General features: G+C 35.8%; 1 protein-coding gene across 2 annotated transcripts; it reads right to left on the bottom strand.

Annotated features, from left to right (window-relative positions):
• Positions 1-1,183: 1,183 nt before the first annotated feature.
• LOC112018402 (uncharacterized) lies at positions 1,184-10,282 on the bottom strand. Of its 2 annotated transcripts, XM_065767382.1 has the most exons (7): positions 10,165-10,282; positions 9,763-10,011; positions 9,522-9,598; positions 5,969-6,045; positions 4,475-4,607; positions 1,838-2,044; positions 1,184-1,732 (listed from the first exon to the last, which is right to left on the bottom strand). In XM_065767382.1, exons 1-6 carry the CDS (start codon positions 10,265-10,267, stop codon positions 1,889-1,891), a joined length of 795 nt encoding a protein of 264 aa, XP_065623454.1. In that variant the 5' UTR covers positions 10,268-10,282; the 3' UTR covers positions 1,184-1,732; positions 1,838-1,888. The 2 variants fall into 2 exon arrangements, with proteins under 2 accessions (XP_065623454.1, XP_065623453.1); XM_065767381.1 differs by lacking the exons at positions 1,184-1,732; positions 1,838-2,044; positions 4,475-4,607; positions 5,969-6,045 and adding exons at positions 6,819-6,961; positions 7,083-7,142; positions 9,020-9,096.
• Between the last annotated feature and the right edge of the window lie 682 nt (positions 10,283-10,964).

The following is a 10,964-nucleotide window of genomic DNA, read 5'->3' as shown; positions in this document are numbered from 1 at the left end:
TTTGACATGGCAAAAACAGTTGTCGTGGCGCTTAATGTGGTAGTAAGTGCTAACATGGCAAGTGACATAGTCCTGATGAGATAGGGTTTGTTGTGGAGGCACTAAAGTGGCTCCTATGCTGACGTTGCAATCCTAAATTGCTAGGGTTGATTTGGCACAATGAAAATGTGACATGCGTCAAAAAGAAGATTGTTGTGCATAGGTTAACACACAGGATGTGTAAACACAAGTTATTGATGCTGCTAGCGCAAGGCATTTTGCAAGTTGATAAAAATATGTGCAACAAAACAAAAACAAAAAAGTGCTGGTTCAATTGAGATCAGCCTAGAAGGCCATGGTGGGTGTGATTGGCACTAGCTCGTTTTCCTTCGACTGCAAGGAGGGAGAGGTTGTCGCTGCTCTGTGAATCCAGCCTCACGCATTACCCTCTTCTCTAGGAGCCATGAGACCCACAGCCTTCGCTCAAGTCCCAGGAATCAACTCCTGGCTTGGAATGGGCGAGCCAGTTAAGAAGCCAGATTCACACCCAGCCGACCAGAACTAAGTCAATGTTCCAGTACTTTCATGCCCTCACTTGAGTTAAAGGTTCACGCTACTGAACCCGGCGAGCTAAAACACATTGTCGAATGCTTATGAAGTGTTGAAGTTTTTGTGTTTTGAGCGATATGGGATTATTGTGGACCTTTGAGACATGTTTATTTTATTTCCTTTCCTGTCTCAAATCTCAATCATTTCCATTCGCATTCTCTAAAAGCCCCAAGAGGGTTCATTTACGGCTTTGGTTGACCATTTTTGACCTTGTTTTGTGAATCGATTTTGGTAAAACAGGACAAATAACATTTCAGACGAGGTTTGTGATTAAATTGGGATTTAACCATTTTAAACGTAGGAGGAACAATTTTCTGACGTTGTGTAATCCATATGTCCATATTTCATTTATTGGACTTCATGTTTCGGCTTGTATTATTGACCATTAAATGGCCTAACTGAATAATGATTGTGTACAAGAATCACATTTTGAGCTTGTGTAGAGCTCAAAATTTATCATCATCTACCCCTTGCTACCAAAAATTCCAAGATCAAAACATAAATCATTGTATATGTTTCAAGAGCAAAATGCTTTCAGGATCAGGGTAAATACAAGACCGTTTTGCTAATGATTTAATATCACAATCTGTAGAAATCAGACCTGAAAGTTCAAGTTAATTAAAAATGTACACAATGCATATTACATGAATCATAGCTTAAGTCAAAAGCCTATTAATGTTTGACAATCAAGACACAATTTACTTCCTGTATACTTGTTAGCAACCATATTCCTGAGCACATTCAGGAAGATCCTATGTTCTTGTCAGCAACTATAATTTATATCTACAGCATAATCAGACTAACAAGAAAGCCAATACACAACCAAAACAACATTGCAAGGCTTATCACAATTGATGGTTCAAAGAGGACAAATTTGTCTCTATTCCTCCCAACACAGGTACCAAGCTCATGGCAAATTGCATTTCTTTCTTTCTCCAGCATAGACCTTCCATTCGTAGTAATACATTGTACCAACAAAGGCATAACCAAGGGCACTTCATCTTCAACAGATCTAGCCACTTGATAAAAGATGTGTGCATGAACTTTAGTTAAGGTGTTACTCCAGGTGGTGAAGTGATGAGAGCAGACAGACCAATAAAATGAGGCCTATGTCAAACCCAGTAATACTTCAGATCACTAACACCTGTCCCACCAAGTTAAAGCAGATAAATTACACATACTTGAGTTGTTTGAAGAATCAGCACCAGCAATATAAATGACAAACCCAAAAAAAGGCTTCAAAATTTACCTTATGAACCTATGGGATAGAAAAGGGTCATTATATATAAGCTTCAGCAATTCATTTACTTGAAGACATGGCTTCCTCAATGCTCCTAATCACAACACTAAGGCTACCACCATTTTCCAAAGCTTTAACTGCAGCTCGGTGTGCATGTTTATGCCACTTGAGCAGATTGTAAGATTGAAGAACTGACCATCTTGCTTGGTTTGACATCTAATCAAGGTAATGATTGTCAGAGGACAAAAATGAGTATGATATCAATGGCAGATCATCCAACCAAGTAAAAGTTTAGAGAGATACCTCAGCTACAGATAATGGCGGTTGCAGCAGAATACAGATACCCATAAAGAGATTTTCATCATTCTCTCCACCCTCTGCCTCACCGTAAACAAGTGCTTCAGCAGCAATGCCTGCAAAAAGCACCATGCAGTACCTAACCATTGTATCATCCCAAAAATCAGTAATCACTTGAAATGAGGAAACAAAGCAACAATTTCAGTTGCATTGATGTTGCTTAATGACATGCTAAGTTGCATCCATTTCTAGTACCCATCACTATGTAGGTATCAAAGTTTGGAGTGAAAATAGGGTGCTGGATAATTATATCTGTGTGATTGAATAAATTCAAAGAGTGGAAAGGCTTAGAAGGAAAGTTTGGGATTATCATATTCATGTACAAGTATAAGTATAAGTTTAGCACATCATTAAAAGTATTTCATGCTTTCTGGAAGATGCTTTAATAATTAAAAATGTCTACAGGCCCCACCCCATCTCCACTAGATCTCTTCCCAGGAGTACCCTAAAAAATAAAAGAACCTTTCCTCTCACCAGCCATTTCGGGTTATGGACATATGGATTACATAAGGTTGGAAAATTGTTTCCCCTACCTCTGAAATTATTCAATGCCAATTTATTACTTCCAAGTTCCAACTGAACAACCTTTGATGTATCATCTCTTTTACATTTTCCTTCGGGGACATCCGATAAAATAGGAATGATACTAGCGAAGTTTTGGAAATTAGTATTTACGCAAGAAAGCAGAATGGAAAAGTGGCCTGCCAAAAGAAAAATAGTGTTTGTGTGACATCATTCGACTTGGTCATGAACAAGAAGGTTAGTGTTTTTTTTTTTTTTCCTTTTTTTTTGCTTGCAAATCAAGTTAGATCAAAGCTTGATTTGGTCAAATACTAGATATTGCAAGCGTCGAGATGACGTGGGACTTCTTGTTGTGATGTTGACATGGCAAAAACTATTGGCATGGCGCTTAATGTGGTAGTAAGTGCTACCATGGCAAGTGACATAGTACTAATGTGGTAGGGTCTATTGTAGTGGCACACTCTGATGTTGCATTCCGAAATTACTAGGGTTGGCTTGGCACAATGAAAATGTGATGTGTCAAAAATAGGATTGTTGTACACAGGTCAACACGTGGGATGTGTGAATGCAAAATATTGATGCTACTAGCGTGTGAGACATATGGGTCTAACTGCAGTGGCTTCTAGGGACGCATGAAAAGCCTCCAAACCCTTTGCAACAATATCTATTTATAAAGCTTCAATCCTATTTTTTGAGGGACAAGGAATACCTAATTACTTCTTCAACAAGAGAACATGTTTACTTCTATATCAAGGAGAATCCTTGTCTTCCATGCCAAGGAAACCCAAATCAAATCTAATTAGAAATTTGAGACAATTTCAAACATTCAACAATAACATAGTTTTGTAAGAAAAATATGAAGATGCAGTGGATCCGTATGATTCTCCCTTAAAACGTTGAATTCTAGACTCGATTACCTCCAACAATGTTCATCATCACAATAATAGAGATATTTAAGGCCATAAAAACAATTTTTATCAATGAGTTAATCAGCAGGTGAGGGCTAGGGGGTAGGTTGAATGAATGAGCATGAAGATTAGGCTCCAAAAGATGCTATTTTCTCAGGGAAGACCTTGACTTCAATGTATAACTTAGTCCAAAAATTTATCTGTATTTTCTCAAGTTTGCCTAATATACATTAGCTGTGAGGTTGACATGTGGAATCACCTGGTCAGCTATTAATGAGTCCTAACATGATTTTGATTTGGGTCTAACTGTTGCGCCTGCCAATGTTTGCTCAATGTCTCCCCCAACTCAAAATTACCAAACAATAACCATTACAAATGGATCCGGTTTCAAATTATATTGGAGTCACTCATGTTATTTTATGGAATGATGAATATAATATGTTGTGCACGAATGGCACTGATGTCTTGCTACTTTGACATATAATTCCAAATATCTTAAGATGGACATATTAAGTTTCCCAATAAATTGTAATTGTAGTTAGAAGAGCTAATGTTTGATAAATAATTATGCCACAAATGATGCTAAATATGAAGCTGGGAAATGAGTTTATAGGAGACAAGATATAAAAATTGAACAAACAAGAGATATAAAAACTATTCACTCTTTAGATAGGATCTAGGATCTCTTTATATGTGGGTAAGTTACTTAAAGCTAAAGGGACAAATCAGTTGGTCACTCACAACTTGATGGGCCATGCTCCAACCCAAGGCCTAAATTGACCCCATATGGATTGGTGGACAAAAATGAGTATGATATCAATGGCAGATCATCCAACCAAGTAAAAGTTTAGAGAGATACCTCAGCTACAGATAATGGTGGTTGCAGCAGAATACAGATACTCATAAAGAGATTTTCATCATTCTCTCCACCCTCTGCCTCACCGTAAACAAGTGCCTCAGCAGCAATGCCTGCAAAAAGAACCATGCAGTACCTAACCATTGTATCATCCCAGAAATCAGTAATCAATTGAAATGAGGAAACAAAGCAACGATTTCAGTTGCATTAATGTTGCTTAATGACATGCTAAGTTGCATCCATTTCTAGTACCCATCACTATGCAGGTATTAAAGTTTGGAGTGCAAATAGGGTGCTGGATAATTATATCTGTGTGATTGAATAACTTCTAAAGAGTGGAAAGACTTAGAAGGAAAGTTTGGGATTATCATATTCATCTACAAGTATAAAAGTTTAGCACATCATTAAAAGTATTTCATGCTTCCTGGAAGATGCTTTAATAATTAAAAATGAAAGTATGAAGCCAGTTTCAATGTTCGCACAGAAGCTTTTTTTTAAGATAAGCAATGTTCACACAGAAGCTAAAAGTAAAATCAATTTAAAAGTATATTTAAACCAGCTTGATTAGGGAAAATAGATTCTGCCAATACAGTTAAGATAGCCAGTACTGGGTAAAAATACCCTATTATAAGTTCTTTTCATTCAACTTTATGTAGCTAAATGCTTAGGTCCCATTTTTATCAGCCTAAATCATTGTCCAACATTTTCCGCCATTTGGGGTCGCTGAAAAACTTAGTCAAACCAAAATCATTTTCCATTGATCATTAAAAAAAACCCCCTATATGAGGTTGAAAACGTTTTACATCCTTTAGAAATGAAGAACATTTTAGCAAAACATTTTCAATCTCAAGAGAAGAGGGAGCCAGTAGCGAACCACAAGAAAACCCCCAATGGTGCCACCACCAAGACAGCCAAGAAAGCCACCAATGCCTCTCATCGCATTGACACCAAGATCAATGCTGCTCGTAAAGTTGCCCTGGTGCAAGTGTCGGTCTAATTTTTCCTTTACACCCTCATAAAAAATTTAAGAAGTCAATAGTAGTTTTATATATATATATATATATATTAGTTGATAGTTTTTATTAATTGTTTTAGCTTTTTTTCACTCCTATTTTGATTCTGCTTACTAGTGTCATTTTCATTAACATCAACCCCATTTTAAGTGTTATTGGATAATGTCAATGTTTTATGGCTAATGTATTTGTTATTAATTATTAGATATGGTCAATGTGTATGTCTTGCAAAAAAATTATTTTGTCCGTCAATTTTAGTTGTTCTGTATTAATATTTTTAGGCGGTGAAATGTTTTAATTGTTCTGCTAAAAAAAAAAAAGTATAGTGATTTTATGTACAAGCCAAATGCTAGAAATGTTTATAGAGCATTTTCAATAACATAACCAAATACCAGAAAACAAGCAGTTCTATTCATTTTACACTGAAACAAAGCCTTGATTCAATTACTCAAGCAACCTTTCCCGCCCTTCATTTCATACCAACCTGTCAAAAGCAGTGCCATCAAGTCGTCCATTAGCAAGATCATTGGCCATTTTCTCATCCCAAAACTGAGTTCCCGCCTATAAAATCATACTTCATATGAGCCCTCCTTGCCATAGTAAGAATGCTAAATGGCTAAATTTATGCCAACACAAGGCCACAAATTATTAAATTAAAGAATTCATTAGAATATACACTATACATGAGAAATATATGCACTAATTACACACAAACACATACACAACAAAATGAAAAAGAATAAGATATTATGATCTCAACAGAAGAAACAAGAAGCTAAACACAATTAACAAATCCCATTAAATCTAATTGTTCATAACATAATTATCAAAGTAAAACAGCACCAGTTGCACGGTATTACCCACAACCATAATGTATTGACATATATCCAATTGCTTATTGACATATATTAAATCGCTTACCCTGTAATCCCCCCCTTCCCCCCAGTACGCCAAAAAAAGTATCAAGCACAAAAGAGAACAAATTACCTGCCCTTGAATGCCCATTTGCATTGCAACAATTGGGTCTAGAATCACCCCACAAATCGGGCAACCCATAAGGTAAGCTGCAATTTTATCCAGACAATCCTTGTGAGATCGAACATGAAGCAATGCTCAATTGTTCATAAGACATGCGCAGTCTAAAGCTTAAGTAATTTGGTATTGCTAAAAGAAAAAATAATTAATATCAACTTTGAAGAACCAACTATAAGATAAGACTAGGATTTACCCGTCAGGAGATGCCCTGCTTCATGAACCAAGATCCAGCGCCTATTTGGAGGCCAATAACTTGATATTTGAGCTAAACAGCAGCCACCAAGGAAGACAGAGTCCATGACTGCTAGCCCCAATATTGCTGCAAGGTTAGGCCTGACATCAATCCCTTTAGAAAGAAGAAAAGATACCCCACCAAGAAAAGCAATCAGAACAGCACTGGAGCCTACTGAAACACCCAACTTCTTTGGCAAAAGTTTAGTCACTGGAAAAGAAAATGGGAGGAAAGAATATCAAGACACATTTGAGGAAGACTACATGTAAAATTATGAGAAGACATTGATAACTTCAACACAGCATGGCCGGCCAGAGAAGACAACACACACCTTCTAAACCAGTTGAAGATTTCAACACAGCCGGTGTAACATTTCTTGGACCCTACAAAACTGCACAGGATGAAAATATAGAAAAGAAATTGAGGTAAGCCATTTAAAATATCAAAACTTTTAGTGCCTCCATGACCACTCATAGAATGGCATCAGAATTATCACTTTGTAACCAGGAGCAAACTTAATGTGATAGCATAATCCTCTTTTTTGTACGTAAACATAATTCCTGAATCACCACACAATTGAACACACGAGAACCACTTGCAAACTGACATGACTTTAAATTTTATGAACGTATCAATAAGGACATGAACAAGAGAGCATTAATTTCCACAACTTGTACAACCCTTTGGAAGCTCTTCCAACATATTGGAGAAAGACAATTAGCCAACCCTTTGAACACTAGCCTTTTCCTACAGAGAACTGTTTCCTTATAGCTCATAAGTATCACATAGCATCAACAAAGTTGGTATTCAAAAATCTGAAACCATAAACACTTACAAGAAAAGCATTTTCAACAAATTTTCAACACTTTACACAAATTCACAACTGTACTATCATGATATGAATTGGGTAGCAAAACTTTCATAACATACTAGACAAACTAACAACTTTGCTACCATGTTATGGACAGATTGCCAAAATTTTACAGCATGTTACACAAATTTGCAACTGTACTCATGTTATCAAATCAATACCAAAACTTTCAAGCCATATTCACCCACTTTCAAAACTTTTCTACCGTGTTAGCAAATGGGTACCAAAATGTTCAGAACATAATAAACAAAGTCACAACTTCGCTACCTTGTTATGAAAAGGGTACCAAAATTTCATAGCATAATACACACATCCATAACTGTACTACCATGTTATCAAATCAGTACCAAACTTTCATGCCATATTTACACAAATTCAAAACTAGTATACCATGTTATCAAATGGGTACCAAAAATTTTCACGATATATTAAACATATTCACAACTTAGCTACCATCTTTTCAAATGAGTAACACAATTTCATGTCATATTTACACAAATTCATAACTTTGCTTCTTTTCCTCTTATATAAGTACAATAGCCTTTGAAGCCTATGGCGTCCACTCAATGATGATTGCTATTTACAATCATGCCAAGGGCCCTAGACACCAACTGATTTATTTTTTTGTGTAAGCAGTATTTGACCCCAGCTCTTTATTCGATGACAAAAAACTCAGCCAGTTATGCTAACTGAAACCCAACACAAATTCATAACTTTTCAACCATGTTATCAAATGACTACCAAACCAAGGTTTTCACAATATATTCAACAAATTCATAATTTCACTACCATCTTCTTAAATTAGTACCAAAATTTTCATAAAACATACGAAAAAAATTCATTTTGCACTAATTTTTCAACAAACTCCATAACCATTACGACCAAACTAAAAATAAATAAATAAACAAAAGAGACCAAAAAAACAGAATTTTTATACACACACACACACACATATATATATATTAGTTGATAGTTTTTATTAATGGTTTTAGCTTTTTTTCGCTCCTAATTTGATTCTGCTTACTAGTGTCATTTTCATTAAAATCAACCCCATTTTAAGTGTTATTGGATAATGTCAATGTTTTACGGCTAATGCATTTGTTATTACTTATTAGACATGGTCAATGTGTATGTCTTGTAAAAAAATAATTTTGTCCGTCAATTTTAGTTGTTCTGTATTAATATTTTTAGGTGGTGAAATGTTTTAATTGTTCTGTTAAAAAAAAAAAAAAAAAGTTGTGATTTTATGTACAAGCCAAATGCTAGAAATGTTTATAGAGCATTTTCAATAACATAACCAAATACCAGAAAACAAGCAGTTCTATTCATTTTACACTGAAACAAAGCCTTGATTCAATTAATCAAGCAACCTTTCCCGCCCTTCATTTCATACCAACCTGTCAAAAGCAATGCCATCAAGTCGTCCATTAGCAAGATCATTGGCCATTTTCTCATCCCAAAACTGAGTTCCCGCCTATAAAATCATACTTCATATGAGCCCTCCTTGCCATAGTAAGAATGCTAAATGGCTAAATTTATGCCGACACAAGGCCACAAATTATTAAATTAAAGAATTCATTAGAATATACACTATACATGAGAAATATATGCACTAATTACACACAAACACATACACAACAAAATGAAAAAGAATAAGATATTATGATCTCAATAGAAGAAACAAGAAGCTAAACACAATTAACAAATCCCATTAAATCTAATTGTTCATAACATAATTATTAAAGTAAAACTGCACCAGTTGCATGATATTACCCACAACCGTAATGTATAGACATATATTCAATTGTTTATTAACATATATTCAAAGCTTACCCTGTGATCCCCCTCTTCCCCCCAGTTCGCCAAAAAAAGTATCAAGCACAAAAGAGAACAAATTACCTGCCCTTGAATGCCCATTTGCATTGCAACAATTGGGTCTAGAATCACCCCACGAATCGGGCAACCCATAAGGTAAGCTGCAATTTTATCCAGACAATCCTTGTGAGATCGAACATGAAGCAATGCTCAATTGTTCATAAGACATGCGCGGTCTAAAGCTTAAGTAATTTGGTATTGCTAAAAGAAAAAATAATTAATATCAACTTTGAAGCACCAACTATAAGATAAGACTAGGATTTACCCGTCAGGAGATGCCCTGCTTCATGAACCAAGATCCAGCGCCTATTTGGAGGCCAATAACTTGATATTTGAGCTAAACAGCAGCCACCAAGGAAGACAGAGTCCATGAATGCTAGCCCCAATATTGCTGCAAGGTTAGGCCTGACATCAATCCCTTTAGAAAGAAGAAAAGATACCCCACCAAGAAAAGCAATCAGAACAGCACTGGAGCTTCCTGAAACGCCCCACTTCTTTGGCAAAAGTTTAGTCACTGGAAAAGAAAATGGAAGGAAAGAATATCGAGACACATTTGAGGAAGAATACATGTAAAATTATGAGAATTATGCACTTCACAGGAGCAAAGAGCTTTAAAAACATTGATAACTTCAACACAGCATGGCCGGCCAGAGAAGACAACACACACCTTCTAAACCAGTTGAAGATTTCAACACAGTTGGTGTAACATTTCTTGGACCCTCCAAAACTGCACAGGATGAAAATATAGAAAAGAAATTGAGGGAAGCCATTTAAAATGTCAAAAATTTTAGTGCCTCCATGACCACTCATAGAATGGCATCAGAATTATCATTTTGTAACCAGGAGCAAACTTAATGTGATAGCATAATTCTCTTTTTTTGTACGTAAACATAATTCCTGAATCACCACAATATTGAACACACGAGAACCACTTGCAAACTGACATGACTTTAAATTTTATGAATGTATCAATAAGGACATGAACAAGAGAGCATTAATTTCCACAACTTGTACAACCCTTTGGAAGCTCTTCCAACTTATTGGAGAAAGACAATTAGTCAACCCTTTGAACACAAGCCTTTTCCTACAGAGAACTGTTTCTTTATAGCTCATAAGTATCACATAGCATCAACAAAGTTGGTATTCAAAAATCTGAAACCATACACTTACAAGAAAAGCATTTTCAACAAATTTTCAACACTTTACACAAATTCACAACTGTACTACCATGATATGAATTGGGTAGCAAAACTTTCATAACATTTTTTTTTGATAAGTAAGAGAGAAGTATATTCAAGAAGCTACCTCATGCAAACAACATAAGGCAGAACAAAGAGTACAGAGAAGGAAACAAACAAGAAAAAACAGCAAAACAAACAACAAACAACAAAAAACTAAGTACAAAGAAGGGAATTAAGGAACATAGGGAGAGAATCACTAGAGGTGAGTCCCCAGGCCCTAGACCAA

This window comes from Quercus suber, unplaced genomic scaffold (assembly GCF_002906115.3).
Source record: "Quercus suber isolate HL8 unplaced genomic scaffold, Cork oak 2.0 scaffold_799, whole genome shotgun sequence".
In the NCBI taxonomy this organism is placed as follows: domain Eukaryota; kingdom Viridiplantae; phylum Streptophyta; class Magnoliopsida; order Fagales; family Fagaceae; genus Quercus; species Quercus suber.
The sequence above is the reverse complement of the archived record's forward strand: the minus strand, read 5'-3'. Positions and strand labels throughout refer to the sequence as shown.

Excerpts from the sequence above, each read along its gene's own strand:
- LOC112018402 (XM_065767382.1), bottom strand. The coding sequence starts at position 10,267 with ATGGCTTCCCTCAATTTCTTTTCTATATTTTCATCCTGTGCAGTTTTG. Across the intron at positions 9,599-9,762 it reads AGCAGGGCATCTCCTGACGG|CTTACCTTATGGGTTGCCCG; the intron begins GTAAATCCTAGT and ends ATAAAATTGCAG. Across the intron at positions 6,046-9,521 it reads AAATGGGCATTCAAGGGCAG|GCGGGAACTCAGTTTTGGGA; the intron begins GTAATTTGTTCT and ends ATGATTTTATAG.